We start from the raw sequence: 27151 nt of genomic DNA, 5'->3' as shown, positions 1-27151 counted from the left end.
ATAGATAACTGATAAGAACCTACTGTATAGCACCGGGAACTCTGCTCAATACTCTGTAATAACCTAAATGGGAAAAGAATTTGAAACAGAATAGATACATGTATAACTGAATCACTTTGCTGTATACCTGACACTAACAGAACATTGTTAATCAACTATACTCCAATATAAAATAAAATGTTAAAAAATAATAAAATAAAATAATTTAAAAAAAAATATGTAGGGGGAAAAGAAGCATTCATAAAAAAATACCACATGAGCCCCAAATTGAGGGAAGATATTTTCATGTAACTGATTACTGTCTGGAACAAATACATTAAAAACTTCTAAAATCAGTTAGAAAAGACCAAAAACCCAAGAGAAAAGTGGGCAGAAAGCTAGAACAGGCACTTAAGAGGAGAGGAAATACACTTACTCGACTCTATCCGTGACTAGGGAAACACAAATGGAAACCACCATTAGACACCATTTCACAAACACCAAACTGGTAAAAAGTCTGACAATATCAAACTGGAGAAAAAGTGGAACAAAGCAACTCTCCACACTGCTGGTGGGACCACACACTTAGCAACCCGTTTGGAAGATACGCAGTCACTTTCTGAGCCAGCAGTAACTCTAAGTGTGAGTCTACCCTGCACCAAGCTTCCCAGCCAACGTGCCAAGCTCCTGATCTGCTCAGGTCCAGGGAAGAGGCTGGGGGCTGAGAGGCAGGGGTGAGGCCCCTGGAGTCTCCGCATGTCCCTCCACAGCAGAATGAATGACTAAACATGTGGCAGAGTCAGGAAGTGGAATCTATTACAAACAGAAAAAGTAAACCGGAGCGTAGCAAGATGGATGCATTTTAGGAACATGTGTGTGTGTTTATATACACTGCAGAAAAACACAGCATAATTCCCTTTGTATAAAGTTTAAAATTTGTACACGTGAACAATAAATTTTGTAGGGCTACAAATATGGGTAGTAAAACTATAATAAAAGAAAGGAAATAATAATCACAAACTGTAGGGTCACAGTTACCCTAAGGGAGGAGGGAAGGGGCTGGACAGGGAAACAGCAGGCAGGGTCGCACAGGTGATGGCGCCGTGCTGTTTCTCTCAGTTAGAGTTCATTTGTTTTCTCCTGTAGATCCTACTTATGTTTTATACGTGTGATTGTGCATCTACTAATTCACTCTGTGTATATGTACATACATATATATTTAATGGAAGAAACAAACACACTACCTCAAAGGGGGCCGGGGGAGGGGCTGGAGACAGCAGGGCAAGGGCCCCGGCGATGCCATAAGCCTGTACATCACCTTTTTATTCTACTTTTTTTTAAGCCTGGACACCACACGTGAGTTCTCACATGGTTACATAAGTTCTGCAACACTCTGCTCCCCCCAAAAAAGAGGCTTATTTTCCTCATTTTTGGAATAAGTGTTCTCCCCTGTTCCCACTGGAAACTCAACGTCTCTACAGGATGTTCTGTGTAGGTGGAAAATGATTATTTTAAAAGCTGGAGAACATCAAATAATCTTGAATAATGAGGCACTGGAGGAAAGAGAGGCAGTGTAATCCACTAAAAAAGGGTCAGAGATTTTTCCATACAGATTTGTCATCGAAGCCCTGACGCACCCACAGCTACCAAAGCCCAGCCTGGCCAGGGGGTGAGGAGGGGGGCGTTGGCTCCCCGCACGGGGCTCCATCCAGGCAGGAGGTCAACAAGCAAGACAGGCAGGACTTCTCCCTGGGCCCCGTGAGGCTACCTGCACCCGTCCTGGCCTCCTATCAGGACCTCAAGAACCCATGCTTCACTCCTCCCCTAGCACTGGAGGTCTGCGGGCATTTCCCTGCTATTCTGCCAGCAGCAAAATGGGACCAAATCCTCCGTGCTTCAAAGCCAAACCACACATTCGAGCTCACAGCGGCAGCCAAGGGTCTCAGCATGTTTCTCTGAGCAGCAGCAAGTAAAGCCACCTGAAGGAAGGGTGGGTGGTCCTTGGTACCTAAGGGCCGCGCGCGGAGCAGGAGCTAGCTTCCCGCAGCCCTCGGGAGCCAGGCCTCTGGCTGCTGCCTGCGCGGGTCAAGCAGCCCTCCCAGGCAGGTGTCAGCCTGTCACCCTGGCTGACATGGCCTCTGTCTCTGTTCTAGCATGTCCCTCATCCTACCTTACGTCGACAGTTTACCAAACACCCCGCAACAGCATGGACTCCTCTGAGACAGGGGTGTGAGGGCATTCAGTGCATTTTCTGCCTCAGGAGACATGCGACAAATGTCTGCTGAACTGACTTCTTGAACCAAAAGAAACTGTCACCTGGTGACAAACCATAGAAGAGTGTGTACACTTAAACCCAGGCCTGTCCACCAAAGACCCAGAAAACAACGCTGGGGATAAAATGTAAAGCACATTTTCAGATCCAAGGGGTAGCAAATAACTCGCTGTAGTCTTCACCCTCTTTAATGAACAGGTCAAAATTATGTGACTGGCAACAAGTAAGGTAGTCGTTATTAATCTGGGATAAGCCTAACTCCACAGAACACGTGAATGGATACTGGGCCGGAAATTCACCTCGTTTGTTGCTCCAACGTGTACCCATGAGGAATGGGTAAATCCACAGACTCAAGTGAGTTGTCTGATGGAGATTTCAGCTCTGACATCCCTCAAAAATAGATTCCAGGGACTTCCCTTCCAACACAGGGATGCGGGTTTGATCCCTGGTCGGGGAACTAAGATCCCACATGCCGCGGGACTAAGCCCATGTGCCACAACTACTGAGCTCACGCACCTCAATTAGAGAAGCTATGTGCCACAAACTACAGAGCCCACGTGCTCTGGAACCCGTGGGCTCTGGAGCCTGCGCACCACTACCAGAGAAGAGAAAACCCGTGCGCCACAACTAGAGAGAAGCCTGTGCACTGCAGCGAAAGATCCCATGTGCTACAACTAACACCCGATGCAGCCAATAAATAAATAAATAAATAAAATACTTAATAATTAAAAAAAATATGGATTCCAGGGCTTCCCCTCTAAGGCGGCTCCTCCCAATCCCTCCTTCAGCAAAAATCTCCTGAATCCCCAAGGCAGGCACTCTGCTGGGTACCATGATAAAACAATTACACAAATATGTGCAACTAAGAATGTCGTTGAAGGAAAGCATCTTATTTCTTTCCTGGGCCAGGGTCATAGCTCTGTGGGGGTACAGCCAGTCTCTGGCCTACCTCCCCAAATCTGAGCTGCAGAGAAACTCCTGTAGGCATTTAACTCACAGACAACCAGCTTCCCTGTTTGGGGCTGCATAAACAGATGTGGCAGGCAGCACTCGACACAGAGGGCCCACACCTCCCCCACCTTTGCACACGGTGTCTCAGGTGTTCATCACAACAGCCCAGTAAGGGCTGTAGCAGGAGCACCATTTCACAGAGCAGGGAAAGGATGCCCCACAGAGGTGAACAGATTTCCGACTGGCTATGGAATGGTGTAGCTGGTGGGGAATTCAGCAGAGTTCTCCCGGCTCCAAAGTGCTCACCCCACTCCCCATATCAGGACTGGAACTCCCTCTGTAAGATGCTACCCTGCACGTCTGAAAACAGCTTCAGTCTGAGGGATCAGGGATCACATGGTGTGCTCATCCCATCATGTGATCTAGAGCAGCTGATCTAATTTTGCATCTAAATACTGGGCTAGGGACTTCCCTGGTGGCACAGTGGTTAAGAATCCGCCTGCCAATGCAGGAGACACTGGTTCAATCCCTGGTCTGGGAAGATCCCACATGCAGTGGAGCAACTAAGCCCATGTGCCACAACTACTAAAGTCCATGCACTTAGAGCCCATGCTCCGCAACAAGAGAAGCCACCATAATGAGAAGCCAGTGCACCACAAGGAAGAGTAGCCCCTGCTCGCCACAACTAGACAAAAGCCCACGTGTACCAATGAAGACCCAAGGCAGCCAAATAAATAAATAAATTTTAAAATAAGTAAATAAATACTGGGCTGGCCTCTCTGCTGCAGGCCATACCAGGAACGACGCACCCTCCACAGGGCAGGCACCCGGGCCAGTTTTGCATTGTGGGAATGTCCCAACTAGTCTGTCCTCTCCATCTTCCATTTCCTTATCTTTAAAACAGAGATAACAGCATCTGCTCTGCCTCCCTAACAAGACTATTCTAGAATTAAATGAGGTAACATGCATGAACACAATATTTTAGAACATTTAGATTCATCCTTACTTCAGCAATGGACTCCAAACCTGACCAAACTTGGTGCAGGTTAGCTTTATATTGCACTGAGAATACGTTGCAACTGTTCAGAAATGTATTGAAATTATAACTTTAAATAGCCTGCTTTGCATGAGGAATACAAATCCTTAAAGAAAACCCAGTAAATTCCAAATCTGAGGGAGTCTGTCAATTACAACAACTGTGAGGAAGGCTGCTCAATAAATCGAGTCATGGCCCACCTTCCTTTAATTATTCAAAATGGTCTTAAAAGCTCCCAGCCTGAACGCCAGAGGGAAAGAGCAATGGGAGCAAATCTTCATGGAAACAGAAATCAGAAGCCAACTGGCAGCACCATCTACAACTGGCAAGGCCTCAGGCACAGGAAGAGTGTAGCCTTCCCAAGGGAACAGACCCCCTATGTCTTTCCCCACCTGCAGACGGATGAAGGCCCAGAGTGAGAAGAAAAGAAAGAACAGGCCAGGGAAGGCAAACTGAGGCCTTCCTGAATTCACTCGAACAAGCAGTGACTGAGAGCGAAGTAAGGGGCCTCTGAGCCAGAGCAGCTGCGTAGGAGGCTAAGGGTCGGTGGGAAAGGCAGCAAACTGCTCCACTGCTCCACTCTTTTTTTTTTTTTTTGGCCACGCTGCGCAGCTTTTGGGATCTTAGTTCCCTGACCAGGGATCAAACCTGGGCCCTCAGCAGTGAAAGCACAGAGTCGTCCTAACCACTGGACCACTGGGAGATTCCCCACTCAATTCTTTGAAAAGTCCAGGTTGTCATATTTTAAGATGCATTTTCTAGCAGTGCTGAAATTTAACTTGTTTAATCTAGAAATGAAATGGTATATGAAAAATGGCAAGGCCAGGGCTAATCTGCATAGACGAAAGTGCAGAGCCACCCTGTGGAGCCCGCAACGATGGCGCCACCTACAGCACGACTGTGACTCGCCAAGTGGGGTCAGGACTGCTATTAGGGCCAAGTCACTGTCACACACCCCAGTCCCTGCATCAGTTCATCCTTGGGAGGTGATGAGTCCCCTTTTCATTACTAAAACCATAAAGTTAGTTTGGGAGTAACAAGAACTCAAATAGAGTTCTACACTCAGGTGTTCTGAAAGCTACTTCTGAGGAAGATAATGATTTTTCACTTTATCTTTAGGATATAAAAACCTCTATTGACTCCTTACTCTGTACTAAGTGTTTTACTTACATTTTATCTCTAATCAGCACAATAATCAAGGGTAAAATTAATCCCATTTTACAGATGAGGAAAAACTGAGGCACAGAAAGATTAGGTCATGAGTCTAAGGTCACACAGCAGAAGCAGTAGTGCCCGGATACGAACTGAGGCCCCCCAGAGCCTATGCACTTTAAGCAACAGCACATCCGGGGCAGGCCATGCTGCTTTTAAGACAGAAACAAACTGAAGGTTATTTAAATGACCACTTCACTCTGACTCCTCTAGCTTAATGAGAGTACCAATTCATTCTAATTAAAACCAGAGACTACTTTTTCCCTTCTCTCCCAGTTGAAAATTATCTTTAAGCTGCTGCCACGTGGGTTAGTAAAGGAAGCAAGGTTTGCTCAGCAAACTGCAGAGGCTGTCCCAACACGAATGCTTCCTGCATTTCCCAAACCTTCACATTAGCAGTTCTGGCCCTGGGAGTTGCAGGCAGCCCTTGGCACTTAACGTACTCTCATGTCCCCGCTCGTTGATTTCTTCCTGGAGACTCAGAATGCTGGTGAGGTTAATGATCCTTCTCCGGGGGGTACAAGCTGCTGTCATTTCCTTTCGGGATGTATCTTCCACCATCTCCACATCAGAGCCTTCCCGATGTCTCTTTCTGCAAAGTAAATGAGGAACTAGCATCTCATAACTATCTTAAAACTGTCTCAAACTCGGTCAAACTTTGTGCCTTGCATTTTGGAGAAGGGAGCAGCTTCTCTGTGCTGGCTCTACACATCTGGGGAGGGCTCCCCGTGCTGGTGGCAGGCCCGCCAGATCAGGCTGTTCTCCTGGATGCTGCTTCTCTGACACCCCTCAGGCCCTAGCAGCGGCTGCTGCACGCGGCAGGGCTTTGGAGTCTGGCTCAGCCCGGAGACCTGCAGGGCCTCAAGCAAGTGCACTGACCTCATCACGTCTCTTTCACTCAGCCCTCCATCCATCCGTCCATCAGGCATTATTATAATACCAACCTCACACAGCCATGACAAGGTGCCTGCCCTCACCATGCTAGCTTTCTAGTGGAAGAGTCAAACAGCAACAAGAGAAAGGTCATTTTAAGTAGCTACAAATGCTGTGATGAAAATAAAACAAGGTAACAGAATGAGAGGGAAGCAAGAGAACTTTCGATTAAATGAACAAAGAAGGTCTCTGGTAAGAGGCCACATCTGAGTTGAGACCTGGGTGACAAGAAGCCAGAGCGTTCCTGGGCTGAGGGACCAGTGAGAGCAAAGGAGTGAGAGCTCAGTGAGGTCAGGGCAGCCGCTGGAGCAGTGAAGCCAAAGTGCCACAAAGGGGAGGAGAGTGATGGGCTGGGGGCAGGCAGGCTGGTTTCACCCCAAGCACAGTGGGAAGCACTGGTTTTCAGCAAGGAGTGAGACCCTCTGGTTCCTGGTTTAAAAAGATTTCTTTGCTGTGTGGTAAATAGCTTGTAGCATTAATTCCCCAAGTGACAAACAGAAAGGTCACACTTCCTGGCAGGGCTGTTAAGAGCATCAACTGAGACAATGCATGTAAAGTATCTCACACGTCGTGGATGTTCAATGAATGTTAGCATCCTTTATTATTCTCTGGAAACAAATCCTTAGAAGCCATCTCGCTAGACTGACTTGGAAATGAGCAAACTGGAGTTAAGTAACTCGCCCATGTTCCAATGGGTAATCAGAGCCAGGGTTTCAGTGGTCGGCCACCAGACGGATGTGCAACCTTGGACAAAGGCCTTCACCCTGAGCTCCAGGGTCAGTACCCGCACACAATGGGTAAGGAACACCCACCTTACAAATGCCAATGAGATGTCCTTGAAGCACCCACAGAGTGTACACTGAAGATGCTCAAAATTAACTGACAGTCATTAGTATGGCAGGTCCTGCCCCCTCTCTCTAGCTCTCGTTCACCACTAGCTCATGCGCTTCCAGGAGTTTCATAATTTGAATTAAGAAACCGTTCTTCTTCTGAAAGGAGTGAAAGCAGCTTCGAGTAGGATGGAAGAATCCTCCAAATATTTCAGGACCCCCTTTCCAGCCACCTTTGCTGTTGAGGCTTTATTAAAATTCATTACCAAAATTCAATAAATCTTCTGATTTTTTTCCCTTATGTGTTTTTAAATAATGTTTGGAATCGGAGACACTCAAGATATTTCAAAGGCCACTGCGATGGGTGACTCTCAAGCCATGGTCAAAGGCAGACAGTGGACCAGGCCAAAGCACCAACCCATCAGAGGGAGAGGGCAAATCAGGCAGAGAGAAGATGCTAGGGGTTTGTAACAGTATAAGTTAGAAAACAGTTTCATTAAAGAATGAAGGAGGCAAACGGTGCCTTCCCACAAGGCCATACCTGGGGTTCTCAGGGCTGGAAGGGGGCCCTCTCTTCTCTGACGAGTCTGCAGTCCTCTTTGCTGCATCCTCCTCCAAGCCCTGATTCTTGGCAGCCACTTCAGCAGGAGCTGGGAGCTCAAGCATTTCCTCATCCTGCTGACTGGCCCCACTACTAGAAGCGGCTGTCCTGTCCTCTGGGACAACAGCTTGGGGCTGACTGGACAGGGCCTTGCTCACAGGCTGCAGGAAAGCATCAAGCTTCTGTTCCCGGCAATCTGTGCGGACCATCTGGTGGGCATAGACCCTGTCACCACTTCCAGCAGCAGATGAGAGGGTCACACCCAGTGTGGATTTAACCGCTTCCCCAGATGGGCCAGTAAGACCTGGTAGTAAAGTCTGTGTCAAAAAAGAAGACAGTGGGAAGAGTCAGGGTATGAAGGAGAGAAGCACAGGTCCCAAAATGGAGCAGAAGCTAAAACCAGCTATAATTATCATTACAAAGTTATTATAGAAGCAATTCTGACCAAAATTTGAAGTACGAAATTAAAAGTATACAAATATAAAATTCAAAAATTCAGCAAAATCCTTATAATTTAAAAAGTTTTGATATAAGAATACTAGTGTAAAGCTCTCATATTTTTGTCTTTTTTTTTTTTTTTTTTTTTTTGCTGCCGTAAGAGATTTCCTTTCTTTATTGTGGTGCAGTATAACATCAAATTTATCATTTAACCATTTTCAAGTGCACAGTCCTGTGGCATTAAGTACATTCACACTGTTGTGCAACCATCACCACCATCCATCCTCCCAAACAGAAACTCTACCCATCAAACAGCACTCCCCGCTTTCCCTTCCCATCTAGCTGCTGGCAACCATCTTCCTACTGCTTGTTTTCAAATATACATATTTCCTAGCTCCGTCCACTGGAAAGGCCTGAAAGCAGTGACCAGCCAGCGGCAAGGAGGACACCCCCCATCCCAGATTATAGTGTCTAAATGCCATTCCCCCCTAAAACAAAGCAGAGTTCCTTGGAAAAGCGGCCAATTCCAGGGCCTGGGCTGGGAAAGTACAGAGTCTACAAACATCCTGTCTCACCAGACACAAGGAAACTATCAAAGATTCAGGGAATTGGGTCAAAAGGACAACAGCACCAGCCTGAAGGGGCTTCCACTGGCCAAAGATGGAATAATTTGACCACAACTGATTGAATTATGATGCTGGTTAACAGCTATGACAAAACAGTAAGAGAAAACTGGAGAGGAAGAAGCAAAAGAGGGAGGGAGAGAGAGAGAAAAAGTCATTAAATGTTACTGGACATTGATGAGACACCAACCCATTTCCCTGCAAACTGATCATCGAAGGCATAGAACTCAGCACTTATCCTTATTCTGGTATGAACTGTATTTCAGGATAACCTAACAGTTCTAACAAATGAATGAAAATTATTCTGCACAGAAAACCACAGGTTATTAATAAAGAAGAAATCGTAAAATCAGAAAATCAAAATCCTGCAATCCTAATGAAATAACTGATTCAGGCAATCATCATCAATGAATGGTGAAAGTTTAAGCTAACCACTAATGAACTTTATGGTGAAGGAATCAGGCTGTCACCAGCTGAGCCTACTGGTGAAGCTTAACACCGCGACAAAACAAGCCATCATGCGCCTCCTGCTGGGATTCCATAGAAAGCACATGCCATCATCTATCACAAATTCCTGCAAACATTTCTTTTCAATCTGAGTATAATCATACCTCTAGATCTAATTTTCAGTTTATAGGAAATATGTAGGATATAAACAAGTTAAAGAACACAAAGAAGAAGCAATCGGCCAACCCAAAATGTGCATTTTTCTACAGTACACCTTCAAAATAAACTAGTAAGAACTACAACCAAAAAAGGTAGCGTAATCCTTCTAGTTTCAAAGAGACATAATCGAATATGAGTGGAACTTGACTGGATACAGATTTGAACAAAGCTACTTTATTTTTTTTTTTTGGCCACATCACACGATTTGCAGGATCTTAGTTCCCCAACCAGGGACTGACCCAGGCCCTCAGCAGTAAAAACGCGGAGTCCTAACCACTGGACCACCAGGGAATTCCCTAACAAAGCTTTCATAAAAACATCTTTTTCTGAACAATTAGGGTATCTGAATACAGACTGAATATGAAATGATATTATTACTATTAACTGTATGAGGTATAAAGGAAAAAATGTTTTTAGATGCATAATGCAATACTAGGGGGAAAATAAATGCTTGGAATCTGCTTTAAAATACTCCCCATCCCATACCCTCAAGTGAGAGAGGGAGAGAAAACAAAGATGGCCATGTGTTGACGGTTTTTTGAAACTGGATGATAGGTACACGGAGATTTGCTGTATTATCTGCTTTTGTGTGTTTAGAAAGATTCAATAATAGTTAAATAATAATTAGAAGTTAAAGTAGCAACTCTGCTCAAAAAGGAAAAATCTTTCTTTTCAGACAGTTTAAAACCCTTGCAATGCACTTACTTCATTTGCCTGTGCAATTTCCACAGGTGGTTTTGGGAGGCAGAAATTAACATAAATACTCTGCAGATAGTAATTTTAAAGTCCTGAAAAGTGAAATACCTTGTTCAAAAGGACAGAGTTGGAACAAACTGCAAGAGCCACCAGGGTTCCCAATTTCCATACCCAGTGGCCTGACTGCAAACCCGGGCCCCTGCTGGACTGGCCCCTGGAGTGGAGGGCAAGGCACAAGCTGGGGAGCAGGATGAAGTGACCCACGGCCAAAACGTCAGGAGCCAGGGCAGCCTGCTGTTGGCAGGGCGAGAAGGTGTTCTGATGACCCCACAGGAGCAGCGACAATCTGAGTTTGGAGCCCTCCACCCAGAACAATGCACCAACAGACAGAGGCCGGCCCTCTGATCCAGAAACCCACCTTCCTTCTGAAGACACACTGGTCAGGACCACGCAGAGTTCTTCTGGGAAATAAAATGTCACCTAACTAAACGAATCTGCCTCACACAGGATAAGGCAAGGAATGAAGTTGAGAGGCTCTTCTCCCGGTGGAGTGACAGACTCCCCCTGGATCTCTGGGGAACCCCTTCCTCCAGGCCTTTCCCCCGACTCCCCACCAGCCAACCCGTGTCCAGGTGCTGGCAATTCCAGATTTTCAGCTACTAGTCACGTCCTCGGTTCAGAGCCCCTCTCCACTTCTGCCACGTCGCTGTGGGTTTCCATCCACTGTCCACGCCGCAGCCAGAGAGCACTTCGTAAAATGCAAACCAGATCCCATCAATTCCCATCAAGTCAAAGTCTAAACTCCGTAACTTGCTGATAAAAACCCCTCGATCTGGCCTGAACTCTGCAGTGAGTGCAGGCCTTCAACACGCAGGCCCAGCGCTGCTTAACCCCAGCTGCACACGCCAGCACCAGGCGGAGCTTTTAAAAAGTGATGCCCAGTCCCCACCTGCTGAGATTGAATTATTGGTTTGGGTCGGGCCCAGGTATTTTCTAAACGTTTCCCGGGTGATTCTAAGGCAGCCAGCGTAGAAAGCACTGACTCCACCTGCTGAGCACTCAGACCCTCAGACGCCTGTGCTCTTGCACCCGCGGGGCCTCTCTCCTCGCCCTTTCCTTTGCCAGAAAGCCCTGTGCCTGCCTAATTCCTTCTCAGCCTCGGGGGCCCAGGCTCCACGTCCCTTCTTTCACGCCTGAGGTGCAAGCCTGGGCCAGGAGCCCCTCCACCCTCCTCTGTTTTTCTCTCTTGTGGGATGCAGACTCGAGGAGATCACGGGCGCCTGAGTGAAGGCAGGAACTCGGCTATGCTGCAACCCCAGGCACCCAGCAGCACCCCACTCATCTAGGAGCCTCTGCGCATATTTGGGGAGGGAGCAGGAAAGGATGCTGAGGCTGAGTGAGCAACAATGGATAAAAACCACCTGCCAGGGACTTCCTTGGTGGCACAGTGGTTGAGAGTCCACCTGCCAATGCAGGGGACATGGGTTCAGGCCCTGGTCCAGGAGGATCCCACGTGCCATGGAGCAACTAAGCCCACGTGCCACTACTGAGCATGTACTCTAGAGCCTGCGAGCCACAAATACGGAGCCCACACACCACAACTACTGAAGCCCATGCACCTAGAGCCCGTGCTCTGCAACAAAAGAAGCCACTGCACTGAGAAGCCTATGCACCACAACAAGGAGTAGCCCCTGCTCGCAGCAATGAAAACCCAACGCAGCCAATAAATAAAAATAAATATTAAAAGAAAAATTTAAAAAACCACCTGCCAGTTATGGAGCCCTTCCCTGTATCAGCTCCTGCTCCGAGGGCTCATGTGTACCCCACCCTCGGCCCCAACAATCTCCAGGTGTGCGGGTCCCAGAGCTGGTGGGGCTGCCCCAAGCGCATTCACCTCACTGCTGGTGTCCCAACCAGGCGCTTTCCAGGTGGGTAACCGTGAATGCTCTTATGGGAAGCACTCATCAGCTTGGTCATTTTGAAAGTTTTTTGTTTGAGAAGCAGGGATCACAGAAGCCCGCTTCTTGCTTGCAGGACCTGGTGTAATTTAACAGAAAAAAATGTTTCCATTTCTGTAGTTTCGGGGTCTGCTGTGCTTCTGATGAACCCATCCTCACTATGAATACAGTCTAGGACTGCCCACAATGACATCATCTCAGAACCGAGATGGGACAATGGAGATCAAATTATCAACCCACTTATTTTACAGATGGGAAAACTGAGGCCCCAGAGAGGGGGAGTAGATTATAATCAAAGCACTTAGAACCTGGGTAATTGTAATAAGATGAATGGTGCCAGGTCCTGGATCAGACACTTTCCATTTGCTGTTCACCAACCACTTGTAACTTTCCTCGGATATGGGGGTGACCACTTCCATCTTTACTGGGGGAGACGTGGAGGCCCGGGAAGGTTACTCAAAGGGTGGTAACCCGGGTCTGCCTGACACTAAAGGCCTGGCTCTTTCCACTGCCTCCCCGGGGCCCTGCCCCTGCCCTCTATCCCAGGATGTGGGATCAGCCTCCTCTGAACATCTCCAGTGGAGAACACAGGGGAGGGGCATCCTATTCTGTTTCAGACAACTCGTTTCCCTAGGAAGGCAGTCTAAGACCCCCGAAAGAGGCAGAGAGAACTCAAGGCTTATGACTCCAAGCCCAGGGATAACAACACAAAAGCTTCACAGCTGGGTTCAAAGAAGGACATGCGGCTGAAAGAAAATCCTAAAGCAACAGTCAAAAACCTGGGCTCTCGTGTGACAGGGCACATTTAAGGTGGCAAAGGCACCAGAAAAAGAGCTGGGCGAAGCGCCCCCACCTGGGTGAAGTAGGTCCTGGAGGCATTGGAGCCCAGGAGCCTGCTCTCAATGTGCTGCTGCACACGCTCCAGGATGCTGTCCTCATGCAGGAAGTGAACTTCGTGCTTCGTGGGGTGCACATTGACATCCACATTCTGGGGGCTGATTTCTAAACTGGCAGCAAAAAAGAGAAGAGTTATCTCACACGGTGCAGCATGGGGGCGGGGGGAGTTCACGCATGGTGCATGTGGTAGGCGCAAGACTTGAGGAAGCCAAATGACACGGCGGTTAAGACTTCAAGGTCCAGTCTCAGTGACCTGGGTTCAAGTGTGGACTCTGCCACTTGAGAGCTGAGTAGCTGCGGGTAAGTTACAGCATCTTTCTATGCCTCGGTTTTCTCACTTATGAATTGGACATAATACACGGTGGGGACTGAACTCGTGTAAAGCACTTCACGTGTACCTGGCACGTTTATCATACGTCAGCTGTTATTATCACCGCTCTAGAACTAGTGGAATTTCTCAATGCACAACCCAGGGCCAAGGCACTTAAATTCTCCAGATTGGTTCTCCCACCTGTAACCATGAACCTGTCCCTACTTACTGTTCAGTATTACATGGTGATCAAAACAATATATGTGAGAGAATTTCCTAACATTAAAATGTAATACAAAAGTCAGTTTAGAGGCTGTGCCAGTTATCAACTTATTGCCTCAGGCCAAATCCATCATCTTTCACGGCTGGCTCTGATAAGGGAGCGTTGCAGTGTGAATCTTTGTCGGCAGAGGGCGCTGGATAGACCCTGGAGAAGGAAGGGTTTCTCTGTCAGGTTTGGGCAGAGAAAGGGTTTCTTGCCCCTGGTGCAGGGGCAAGACGTTATTTGCCTGCTTCACCAACACACTGCCTGGCACAAGGGAGTCTCTCAGTGGGATTCTGCAGCAGGAGTGAATAAATAAAGGAAAACTGTGCCCTTTACCTGTGAAAAGGAACAGAACACACTGTGCCATGGGATTCACTCTGAGAGGGCTAATTAGCAAGCCCATGTCTTTCAAAGAGGACAGCTGGACAGAATTACTCTTCCTCGTGCGTTTTCGCTAAGGAGTTCAGAGCTGCATTACCTGAGGTACAGGAACGGGTGTGTGTTTTTGGGCAAGTACGCTGCGTACACCGTCTCTATGGCTTTTCTTAAGGAAGACGACTCTACCAGACGATCTAGAAGATAAAAGTAATTAGCTCAAATCTGCCCTAAGGAGTGAGGGGACAGGTGCACACTGACACCATGCCCTGGCATCAGCTCAGGAAGAACACCACGAGGGTGACATCCACGTCAGCCCCCCATTACTGTTACCACTCCCGGCATCTCTCTGGGCTTGGGGCTCTCCTCCCAGTGAGTAGCAGGAACACGACAGGACAGTCAATTCTGCCTCCCAGCTCCCCTCCCCCCGGCAGGCCACGTGCTCTTAGAATTTCATCATGGGGACCCACCATGTGTGCCACCAGCCGGGAGACAAACGCTGGTGAATAAAACTAATTCCAACTCCCAGTGGTAAGGACCACTACAGAGACAAGTGTGCTGAATGGTGAGGGGCGGGAGCAGCTGCCTCTGCTCAAGGAGCTCCAACAGTGGGGAGCCAGAGTACTTAAGGGTCAGAGTGCATTTTCCAGGTGTTTCAGGTGGTACAGGTATCTGAATGCATGTTGAAGGTAATTTAGGAAATGAGGCACGCTTGAGGGAGTGGAAATCAATAAAAGCTGGGAGAGAGAAGACGAAAATCAGAGGAAGATTTTCATACAACACAGCTCCCCTTTCTCCCCAGACCGATGACCTGCTGATGACCTGCTGTCCTTCACTGGTGGAGCTGAGGATATGTCACGTCCTTTTATTTGCAATGAGAAGAGAAACGGTGATCTTATCAGTGAGGAGACTACTATTCTGAGTGCTCACTACATCACCCACAGCTGCCTCAATAATGTCGCTGTACTGTGTAACCGAACAAGGACAGCTGGGCCCCTCTGCTGAGATTTCTGAACTTGAGATATGTCGAAGGAGTGTTCTTTGTCCCTGCCACCTGAGTGAGCCTGCCTAGTGTGTAGATAAGTGAACAACACATGTAAGAGTCTGACCTAACCTCTAAAACGTCTACAAATAACAAATGCTGGAGACGGTGTGGAGAAAAGGGAGCCCTCCTACACTGTTGGCGGGAATGTAAACTGGTGCAGCCACTATGGAAAATAGTATGGAGGTTCCTTAAGAAACTAAAAACAGAACTACCATATGACCCAGCAATCCCACTCCTGGGCATATATCTGGAAAAGATGAAAAGTCTACTTCAAAAATGTACATGCACCCCAATACTCATAGCAGCACTATTTACAATAGCAAAGACATGGAAGCAACCTAAATGCCCATCAACAGATGAGTGGATAAAGAAAATGTGGTGTAGGAACTTCCCTGGTGGTCCAGTGGCTAAGACTCCATGCTCCCAACGTAGGGGGCCCGGATTCAATCCTCGGTCAGGGAACTAGATCCCACATGCTGCAACTAAGAGTTTGAATGCCACAACTAAAGATCCTGCATGCCACAACTAAGAGCTGGCACAGGCAAATAATAAATAAGTAAGTATTTTTTTAAAAAAAAGAAAATTGTGGTGTATATATGTATATACACAATGGAATATTACTCAATCATAAAAAAGAATGAAATATTGCTATTTGCAGCAACGTAGATGGGCCTAGAGATGATCATACTAAGTGAAGTTAAGTCAGAGAAAAACAAATATTATATGATATCCACTTACATGTGGAATCTAAAAAATAATACAAATGAACTTACAAAACAGAAACAGACTCACAGATGTAGAAAACAAACTTACGGTTACCAGCGTGGGAAAGGGGGGGAGAGGGATAAATAAGGAGCATGGGATTAACCAATACACACCACTACATATAAAATAAACAACAAGGATTTACTGTACAGCACAAGGAACTATATTCAATATCTAGTAATAACCTATAATGAAAAAGAATCTGAAAAAATATATAGACATATAACTGATTCACTTTGCTTTATACCTGAAACTAATCTAATACTGTAAACTAAGTATACTTTTTTTTTTTTGGCCACTACACGCAGCTTGCAGGATCTTAGTTCCCCAACCAGTGACTGAACCCAGGCCATGGCAGTAAAAGCACCAAGTCCTTAACCACTAGACCACCAAGGAACTCCCAATGAACTATACCTCAACTGAAAAAAAAACACTGCTTAGTCCCTCCTATCAGGAAGCACCCACAAGCCTCCTAGATAGCTTCCTCCACAAGAGGGCAGACAGCAGTATCAAGCAGTATCAGCAGTATTTCATCTTGTGGAACTGAAAACCACAGCCACAGAAAGATAGAGAAAATGAAAAAGCAGAGGACTTTGTACCAGATGAAGGGACAGGATAAAACCCCTGAAAAACAACTAAATGAAGAGGAGATAGGCACCCTTCCAGAAAAAGAATTCAGAATAATGATGGTGAAGATGATTCAGAACTTTGAAAAAAGACTGGATGCAAAGATCAAAAAGTTTACCAAAGACCTGGAAGAACTAAAGAGCAAACAAACAGATATGCAACACTAACTGAAATGAAAAATACACTAGAAGGAACCAATAGCAGATTAACTGAGGCAGAAGGGCGAATACGTGACCTGGAAGACAGAATGGTGATAATCACTGATGCAGAAAAGAATAAAGAAAAAAGAATGAAAAGAACTGAAGACCACCTAAGAGACCTCTGGGACAATGTTAAATGCACCAACATTCGCATTATTAGGGGTCCCAGAAGGAAAAGAGAGAGAGAAAGGACCCGAGAAAATATTGGAAGAGATTCTAGTTGAAAACTTCCCTAACATGGGAAAGGAAATAGCTCCCCAAGTCCAGGAAGCACAGAGAGTCCCTGGCAGGAGAAACCCAAGAAGAAACACGCCAAGACATATAGTAGTCAAACTGACAAAAATTAAAGACAGAGAAAAGTTATTAAAAGCAACAAGGGGAAAATGACAAATAACATAGAAGGGAACTCCCATAAGGTTAATAGCTGATTTCTCAGCAGAAACTCTGCAAGCAAGAAGGGAGTGGCATGATATATTTCAAGTGATGAAAGGGAAGAACCTACAACCAAGAATACTCTACCCAGCAAGGATCTCATTCAGATTCGATGGAGAAGTCAAAAGCTTTACTGACAAGCAACAGCTAGGAGAATTCAGCACCACCAAACCAGCCCTACAACAAATGCTAAAGGAACTTCTCTAAGCAGGAAACATAAGAGAAGAAAAGGACCTACAAAAACAAACACAAAACAATCAAGAAAATGGTAATAGGAACATACATATTGATAATTACCTTGAATGTAAATGGACTAAATGCACCAACCAAAAGACACAGCCTGGCTGAACGGATACAAAAACAAGACCCATATATATGCTGTCTACAAGAGACCCACTTCAGACCTAGGGACACATACAGACGGAAAGTGAGGGGATGGAAAAAGATATTCCATGCAAATGGAAATCAAAAGAAAGCTGGCGTAGCAATACTCATATCAGATAAAATAGACTTAAAAATAAAAAATGTTACAAGAGACAAGAAAGGACATTACATAAAGATCAAGGGATCAATCCGAGAAGAGGAGATAACAATTATAAATATGTATGCACCCAATATAGGAGCACCTTCATACATAAGGCAAATGCTAACAACTATGAAAGAGGAAATGTAAGGCAAAAATAGACACAGATGTAGAGAACAAACATATGGACAACAAGTGGGGAAAGCGGGGAGGGTTGGGGGGGGATGAATTGGGAGATTGGGATACCAAATTGTACACTCTAAATATATGCTGTTAATTGTCTGTTAACTGTACCTCAATAAAAAACAAACAAACAAACAAAAAAAACACTGCTTGCACCTGAAGTACCCCCTCCCTGTGTCCTGCCGTGCAATTTCCAATGGTGGGCCTTGATATAAGGAGAGAACAAAGATCTGCGCTGGGCCTGCTGCTACAGGCTCCGATGCCAGCAGGCGAGCAGGCTGAACTGGCTCACAGGGGCCTGGGATGCCATCTCTTGGACGCCCTCTCAGAGGCAAGAACCAGACTCCCCAGCTGTCAGCAAACAATGAGTATGAGTGAGAGAACTGAGCAGAATCAGGGCAGAAATTAAACCACATTTTGGCATGAGGTTTCCCGGGGTGTAATCATACCTGTGGATGAGGAATTTTCCCGTAGCCCCTAAAGTTCCCTGTGGGTAGATTTCCCCATGTGGCTCTTTCTCACTTACGGTTGATGAAGAGTAAGAAGATGCACTTCTTCACTGAGTAGTTTGCATTGGATATGTAGCCGTTCATTTTGAAGGCGAGGGTTTTATCCTCACACTCAACTTCTATCAATTCTCTGATTGGAAAAGAGAAATTTTGAGGCTTTGGAAAAAAATGGAAAATTCAAACATTCTAAAGAATCAGAGTTGGAAAAATCAGGGCTCCTTCCCATAAACTGACTGCCAAATGTGGACCCCACCAACCTGGTTCATTGAGATCCCCCGGGCCCGCCCATCCATCCATCTATCCATCCATCCACCCACCTACCCACCTAGCTAGTGTTTTCAAGCACTTACGTTACATGCCAAGTGTCGCTGTCACTGCTGGGACACGGCAGGTCCAGGCTCTGAGACCTTATTTTGCTGAAACTTTTACGTATCTTAGTAACTAAGTCCCAAAGATGAGATTCCAAAGAACTCATCTCTGCTGAATCCCTTACTCTGCTGATGGGCACAGCAGGGCACCTGTGTGATGCTCCCCAGAGTGTGTTTATGGGGAGGGGAGACTAATAGGTGGAAGGAGGTCCTCCCACGAGCCACATTCTCTGCCTGGAAAGCTCCCTCTGCCGGCTAGTTAATGCTTCCTCATCCCCCGTAACTCAAGGATCACTTCCTCAAAGAGCCTCTGTGACAGTCCCTCTCCCTGACCCCAGGAGACCCCCACAGCTTATACTTGTCCTTTGAAGCACATAGCACAGTCACTAATGAATGGAATAATTAATTCCTGTGTCTTTCCAACTAGAATATGAGTCCTCTGAGGGCAAGAATCCTTTCTGTTTCATTCCCTGCTATATATCTCTACCACATAGCTCAGCACCCAGCAAGGAGCACTTGCTCATTGAGCACTTGCTGGACGGATGGAGGATGCTTTGTAAGCAGTTGGTGTGTGCTCCCAGTCTCAGCAGAGGGCACTGCTCGCCGTGCTTCCCCCACACAGTGAATCAGCAAACCCTCTCTTCCCAAAAAAAGAGGCTGGTGTTCTGGAAAAGTGTTTTGGGAACTGCTGCTCTATGGGATTTCCCATCTCTTCCAGTCCCTAGGAATTTCACAGCAACTAATTCTGAGTCTTAAAATTTGGTCAAGGAGTTCTTAAAAGTTTCACTGTACAATAGAGCTCTCTTTTTGCTCTGGGAGCACAGTTGGAAAAATAATTCCTTAATACTTAATTAGTAAGAAAACAGTAATTAAAAGCAAATTGACTGTTCCCTAGCTAAGAACCTGGCTTTATTCAAAGAGTAATTTGTCCTTCCAAGTAGAAAACTGACTTTCAGGACTACTGCTTCGGCCTTTATGATTATTGGAATAACTGAAGTCAGGGGCTGTCTCGTTCACCTGTATTCCCCTAGCATCTGGTGCATGCCTGACATATAGAAGGCTCTTAGTATTTTTCCCCTCAGATTATGACACAGGCACTTTGGGCTTTTCAAAGTCCTGAGATTTAGCTACAGATCTGTGATGGAAACAGTGGTTTTCACCCGCAGAGGGGAGTGCCGTGAGAAATCTATAATAATACAAGCAATTTTCCCACTTAGGCTTCCTTGACAACGAAGATCTGGTGACAAAGAACTGCCTGCCACCAAACAGGAAAGCCTTTAAGGGCAGAAACATTTTATTTGTCTTTATATCCTTAACTTCGGGCACAAATACTAGAATACAGGAGGCAATTAATAAATGTGGAGTGGTGATAAACGCAGTCCTCAAGTGATGATAAAGAAAATGCAAGGACAAGAGGGAGTGCTGGAGGGTGGCAGAGTTCTCCCGCACTGGAGATATTCTGAAGACAGAGAACTAGAGAGAACACACTGATTCACAGCCAGAGCATCTAGGAGATGACATGCACCCAAGGAGGGTTGATTACATTAAATAATCTGAAGCGTGACAACAAGCCTGAACCATGAAAACAAGCCTGCACATTTGGTTAAAGCAAACTCTTAAGGCAGGTGTTAACAGATTCCAAAATAAGGTGATGGAATGCAGAAGATTTTAAAAAATATAAAGTATCAACATACCGGCTAACAGCATTTCCAAAGATGGAGCGAATGTTGTCCACGGTGGTGGCACTGGGCAGTGTCCTCACGTCAGCCACTGTCTCACCTTGCTGAGAAACAGGACAGGAGCTCTGACTTACTGTCTCACAGGGCTGACTGAAACACCATAACCTCGTCTCCCCAGGCAACTATAAAAAAATCTTTTCTTCTTTTAAGATATACAATCATCCCCTATAAATCAAGAACTTACTTTTTTCACTGAGAAACTAATGCCTGAATTGTGTATTGAATACCTGGCGGAGAAAAAAAACAGTAAGAATGGCCAAATGCACAGTACATGCCAGAGCCCCCTTTCAGTCAGACAAATTGGTGGAGTTGTGACGTAAACAAGATATATACACACAAAAATACCTTTAAATATCGTATTTTACTCACAGGAAAATAAGCCAACAGAGACGGCATGAAAATATCAATGCTAAATGTGGCAGAATCGAACAAAAAACAGGGTTCCACTTTGCTTCCATACGTTGCTGACTAGACTCAATAATATTTCAATACAATCTGCTTCTTACCTACAGTTTTATTTTTACAAACTCAAAAGATCTCGGTTGCCTCCAAGACATCTTGAGAATGTTGCCTGAATACCCCTTGCACTCTGTTGTCTCCCTCAGTTCCCAACACACCCCCTCCTCATGCACTTCTCCCCCAAGGTCCGGTTCTAGTAACTCCCAGCCTTTTCTCGGTTGGCTATCATTTACTACTCCTCCCACCATGGGCCCCAGGACTTGAAGGATTGTGTCTAGCAAAATGCACTTATTCAGCAACAGTTTGTTCACTTACCACACCTAGAACCAAAAGAGCCAACCAAAACTCCTCTATTTCCAGGAGCTAATTAAATATGTATTTCCAGGAGCTAATTAAATTAAATCAGCTAATCTGATACGGATTCATACAATTCCAGGGGAAAAAAAGCAAAAAACCTTGATGCATCAGTCTATCCCACTTTAACAGAGGCAAATGTCTTACTGATTTTAAATTTTGTAGCGATGCTGAGAAATAGTTAACACACCTCTGCTACAATTCAAGGACGCACAGGCTCAGAGCACCATGCTGGGGCCACTGTACTAGCAGGTTAAGTCAATCCCAGACATAATGCTGTTTTCACCTGCCCTGAGTCCCTTCTCACTCTGTTAACAGCCCCCAGTCTTCCTTTGGGACACCACCTCTTCCCCATTCCACGTGATATATCCTTAGTTAGACTGCCAGTCAGGAAATCTTCTCCCCACAAATGTGGGCACAGGATGGGGGGACCCAGGCTATGCCAACCAAATGCACTCTCCCAGGAGACAGGCTCTTGAGCAGAAGCAGGAAAGGAATGAAAATGGGTGGAGCGGGGCCACTATAGTCAATCCCTGAAGCCACCCTGCTTCTTGTCCTCCCCAAGGAGCAGCTGTCCACACTTCTTTCCACTTGCTGAGTCACTCCTCGCCTTTCAATAAATGTCTTCTAGGCTCGAGTTAGCTACAGTCCGTTTGTTTTGCCTGCCACCAAAGAACCCTCACTGATACAGAGACCAATTGCTCTCTCCGGGACATGAGAGAAAACCCAGAACTGGTGACTAAGCCTTGACCAGAGACAATCTGCAGGCTAGTACTGCTGCTTAGCATCTAGCCCAGCAACTGTTCTCAATTTCTAAGCAACAGAACACATTCCTTTGGTGAGAGAGTGATTCTGAGACCCGCGCCCAGATGTTGGACTGTACCTGCCGACAACTTCCAAAATTTTCCCATACTCTTCACTTGGATTTTTTAAAGCTTTCCTCCTCGTGGATATGTTGTAAAAAAGGTCCTCCACCTGAAGAGAAGATTGATAAGTTCACAGAAGCATATGGAAATAAAGCTGGGTCTTAAGGCAGAGAATCCAACTATATGTACCACCAGCGCAGTTCTAAGCATCAGGAGAGAGGGCAAGAGATGCGGCAGCCTTAACAAAAGGAAGAAAGGGTATTTTTCCTGCCTCCCGCTTCACTCACTGACGTCTCAGATAGGTGCTGGGGGCTACCTCCACGTCAGGCTCTTTGCCTTGTGTTGGGAATAAGAAGACAAATAAAGCACAGTACTGCCCAGAATAGCACAAGATTTCGTGGGGCAAAAAAAAACTTATGAACAAATATAGCACCACCTGGCATTCAAACCGATTTTGCAAACTAAGAATAATTATTAGATCTTTGGGCGTTCTTGGAAATCACACTGTGGTCCCAAGTACAGGATTCCTCCTCAACATGCATTGCGAAGTACACGTTCGTTTCTGCCCCACTCCCCCTCCTGCCTCATCAAGCCCAGGGCGTACAGTCTCTGAAGTCATGTGCTCTGGCTAGGGCTACGGGTGGCAGGGTGGGATGTGTAACATGACAGCGGAGTGCTTTATGGGATCTCGGAATGGGACGAGACCAAATGTGGCACGGTAGAAATAAGGCAGTGCAACAGACTTTCTCCTGATTAATGATGTGACCTGTTGCCCAGAGGCCCTGAGAGCGAGCGGCCAGGCACTCTTCATCACACCCTTCCCTGATGGACGAGCAAAGCGAGGCTAGGGGACATGAGACCACTTGCCTCTGGACACGCGACCACTGAGTGGCAAGGCTGCCTCTGACTCGCCTTCCGGAGGCAAGCTTAGGGTTCCTTCAATGCCAGCTACCCTGCCACAGATTTCTGTGGTCGCACAGAAGAACTCCTGGCCTCTTAAAAAAAAGGAATCACTGGGCAGGCTGCCATGCCACAAAAGTCAATAATCATTTCTCTTTCTTACAGGGTGGTATCCTGGGGCGTCTTTTAACTAGTAAATATTAATTTTTTTAATCCTTTGAGAACTCAGAGGCAATTTTGTTTATTTCAATATTTATACAAAGCTCTTTTTCAAAAACATGCCCTCTCGTGTACCATTCTTACCGTGATCTGGGTCCCTTGATTGCCTGCACAAGGTTTAGGAGGTGCTTTCATCTTTCCATCTGAGTAATGTGCTCTGTCAAAAAATAAGAGGTTACTGATAGCTAACAGAAAGAGGACAGACACTTATCCAAAGGGTAAAAAAGTAAATTACACCAACAACAGATTAAAATATAGCCATGTTATATACTGTCTTAGTTATCGGTTTCCTCTATTTTTCCAATTCCATAACCATTCCAACTAGATACCAAAGGAGGGGAGAAACATCCCTGGGTTGTTTTTTTTTTCTTTTTTGGCGAATATTGCTTTTTAGTTCTGGAGTTCTGGGATACAAACAATAGTTTTGCCGTTGCCTAAGATGACAGTTCAATTTTTTCAGTCACTCTGCACCTGTTTATTGAGGGGCTACCATGCATCAGGCCTGTAAACGCCCTGTGATAAAGGCAGGCCTTGGTAGATGTTTGATTTAGAGAGGGGTACACTTTCCCTGAAGTGTAGAACAAGGTAACTGATGCAGAGAAGGAAAACATTTAGCCTGGGGTGCGGGTGGAGCAAAGTGTCAGAGAAAAGATGACAATTCATCTGGGCTCTAGAGTGGTATCATCTCAGGTGGAGACAGCAGGGAAGAACACCCAGGAAGGGAAAAACATAAACAAAAGCATACAAGCTTTAGAATATGTAGCAGCTGAGGATGTGTGGAGGGGAGAGGCTGAGAAGATGGACTGAGCGCACTGGGAGGGCGCTAGTTGCTATGACAATGACTCTGGATTTCATCCTGCCACAGAAGAGCTGCTAGAGGTCCCAAACACGGGTGTAATATCCCAGAGGCGAAGAAATGGAACCTGTGTCCCAGGCTATTTCAGAAGACATTCACTCACAAGGGCTTCCCCAGTTTGTGAGAGGGGATTCTAATCACATCAGCTCAGCCAAGTCCTGGGGCTGTTACCATTTGCATCAAGTCAACCCCCTCTAGCACCGCTGCTGCAGACTCTGAAATGCTCCATCTTCCATTACTGCACACACTCACCTGTTGAAAAGGGCTGAGAAACAGGCAGAACTGCCCTTTGTTGAAGTTATTTTCTACATAAACTAACAATCTGTATGATAAAAAAGAAATTCTCTTTTTTGGCAAGAATTAGAGGCTCATACCCATCTTTCACTAGTGAATGGCCAGTGCTTGTGAAAACAAAGGTATGATTTTGATTCCTTGAACCCCCTTTTTGTTCGGTTCCAAGGTCATTCATCACCCTCTGAAAACTGTGCCAGCATAAGAGACTGCCAGCGGCCGCCTGTGGGAAGACCCACCAGCACAGGCAAGCACCTGCGGCCGGGGGCTCAGAGCAGCTAAGGAACCATGATCCATGATCCTTCAGCACCCCCGGTGCAGCCCTGTAATCAGGCCAAAGCGATATTCTGCTGAAGGGCAAAGGGGCAGAATGACATCACAGCTCCCACCGACTCAGAATTCCTCTGTGTAACAGACAGCTTGCTAGGCACTTGTAATCTGTTACATTGTACCTTTCGTGAGTCCATGAAGCAACACTATTACTTATAATCATCCCTGTGGATTATCAACAAATCCAAAGGAAGGAAAGAAAATTTACCAAAGATTTAGGCCAAAAAAGATAACATCAGTGTTCAGATAGGATTACTTTGAGATGTAGGCAAAAAGCATATTTCAGGATGAATTTATACACATGGCAGAGGATAACAATATACCTGTAAGCACACTTTCCATCAGCTGTTTTGGTTGTAATGGTGACATGAGCCACATGGCTTATGCTGGCCAAAGCCTAAGGAAGAAAAGGAAATGGAATGAAAGAAAAACCCATTGCTGGGTCATGCCATCTTGTCATTAAGGGAGAAGTTACCTCCACTGCCTCTTCTGTATTAACAAATGGCAACAATGAGCACTCTGCTCACTCACTTTGATGACATGTTTAAAAAAAAAGCTACAGAGTTGACTCCATAGCATAATTACTAGAACAAGGGAAACTATACATATAAAAGTCCAAAAGGAAACACACCCAAACATTTTCTTTTTTTTGGCCACACCGTGTGGCTTGTGGGATCTGTTCCCCAAACAAGGATTGAACCTGGGCCCTAGGCAGTGAGAGCGCAGAGTCCTAATCACTGGATCGCCAGGGAATTCCCCACACCCAAGCATTAATGTTAACCTTAATAGCAGGGGACTTCCCTGGTAGTCCAGTGGTTAAGAATCTGCCTTCCAATGCAGGGGATGCAGCTTCGATCCCTGGTTGGGGAACTAAGATCCCATATGCTATGAGGCAACTGAGCACGTGAGCCACAACTAGAGAGCCCTCATGCCACAACTGCAGGGCCCACATGCTCTGGAGCCCAAGCCTGCCCCACAACCAGAGAGAAGCCCAGGCACCGCAACGAAGATCCCACATCCTGCATGCTGCAACTAAGACCTGACAGCCAAAAGTAAATATAAAAAGAAAAAAAAACCTTAATAGCAACTGTGTTCAGGTGTAGTTACAGGCATATTTAATAGTCTCAATGATTTGTCTTCTAATAATTTTAAAGACTGCCTTCAGAAATGGATACTGGAAACACTGCAAATACATACTGTTGTATATTGTTATTCAAAACTTTTCTATAAGCAATTTTATGCTCAGAAATATAAATTTAAAATTATACAGGGACTTCCCTGGTGGTCCAGTGGTTAAGACTCCATGCTTCCAATGCAGGGGGCGCGGGTTTGACCCCGGTCAGGAAACTAGATCCTGCGTGTGGCAACTAAGACCCAGTGCAGCCAAATAAATTAATTTTTTTAAGAAATTATGCAATTAAAAGTAAACAAATTAAAAGAAAAAAATTTTTCCCCTTAAAATCAGGATTGGTTGCTAGCCCTTCAGAATCTGTATCTCCTTTCACAAGGACACCATAGCATAAAAAAATATGCAACTCAGGCACGGCGACGGGGTCTGTGTGACAGCATCTCAGGAGACAGCAAATACAGCTGTGGCAGGTTCAGTTCATTAACAAGGACCATGGCTCACGTTCAGAGATTACCAGATCCTAGATGGATTTCCCTGGTGTATGTAATTGAGCTAATTTTCATCATTAAAAATGTAAATGATTTTGAGACCTGTGGTAAGGAAGGACATGAAATACATCCAAAACTACAAACTACCCAACACCATGAAGAGAGAGGGCCACTGGTAGATGGTTATGCTGCTTCAGGGGCCTTTGTACCGGCACGGGAGCACGAGGATAGGATACAGACTCTGGAGTCAAACTGCCAGGGCTCAGCTCCCCAGTCTGCCGCTTCCTAGCTGTGTGCCCTGGCCATGTTTCTTAAACTCTGTCAGTTTCCTCATATGTAAAACAGGGTAATAGAGTTGTCTCTACAGAGTTGTCAAGAGTAAGAGTTAATACACACAAAGGGCTGAGAACCACGGATGGCACACAGAAATCCCTCAACAAACCTTCCATGTTTAATTACAACCCCAAACATTCCCTACAGCGGGGCTAAGGCTCCAAGAGGCCATGAGCCTAGAAAGTGACTCAGGAAGTTGCAAAGCCAGAATGAAACTGCTCTGTTAGGGCTGACCTGAGGCCTACTTAAAGTCAGGGGGGGCCTCAGGGTACACAGTCCGACACTGCCCTGACCTGGAACAACCCGGGCCTCACTGTGAGCCAGAGGGTGCTTGAGACCACCCAGGTTTGATCTAAATTACATGATTGTGTCATGGCTGCCTTTTAATTTAAAAAAATCAAATAGGGATTTGATTGGCAGTCCAGTGGTTAGGACTTGATGCTTTCACTGCCAGGGTTTGACCGCAGGTTGGGGAACTAAGATCCTGCAAGCC

General features: G+C 45.9%; 1 protein-coding gene across 5 annotated transcripts in view; it reads right to left on the bottom strand.

Annotated features, from left to right (window-relative positions):
* MLH1 (mutL homolog 1) overlaps positions 1 to 27151 on the bottom strand; it is a 53638-nt gene that overhangs the window by 20580 nt on the left and 5907 nt on the right. For all 5 annotated transcript variants that reach the window (XR_009048787.1, XR_009048786.1, XM_057705750.1 and 2 more), the window contains exons 4-13: positions 25032 to 25105; positions 23316 to 23388; positions 22130 to 22221; positions 20618 to 20660; positions 20389 to 20477; positions 18344 to 18456; positions 14146 to 14239; positions 13049 to 13202; positions 7755 to 8131; positions 5894 to 6042 (exon numbers count right to left, since the gene is read on the bottom strand). Coding sequence is in view for 3 of the 5 variants with exons in the window: in XM_057705750.1 (XP_057561733.1) it covers positions 5894 to 6042; positions 7755 to 8131; positions 13049 to 13202; positions 14146 to 14239; positions 18344 to 18456; positions 20389 to 20477; positions 20618 to 20660; positions 22130 to 22221; positions 23316 to 23388; positions 25032 to 25105 (1258 nt within the window). In the remaining 2 variants the exon portion in view is untranslated. The remainder of the gene's footprint in view (positions 1 to 5893; positions 6043 to 7754; positions 8132 to 13048; positions 13203 to 14145; positions 14240 to 18343; positions 18457 to 20388; positions 20478 to 20617; positions 20661 to 22129; positions 22222 to 23315; positions 23389 to 25031; positions 25106 to 27151) is intronic.

The sequence above is a fragment of the Hippopotamus amphibius genome, chromosome 13, assembly GCF_030028045.1.
Source record: "Hippopotamus amphibius kiboko isolate mHipAmp2 chromosome 13, mHipAmp2.hap2, whole genome shotgun sequence".
NCBI lineage: Eukaryota > Metazoa > Chordata > Mammalia > Artiodactyla > Hippopotamidae > Hippopotamus > Hippopotamus amphibius.
This window is presented reverse-complemented; position numbering and strand designations above follow the sequence as displayed.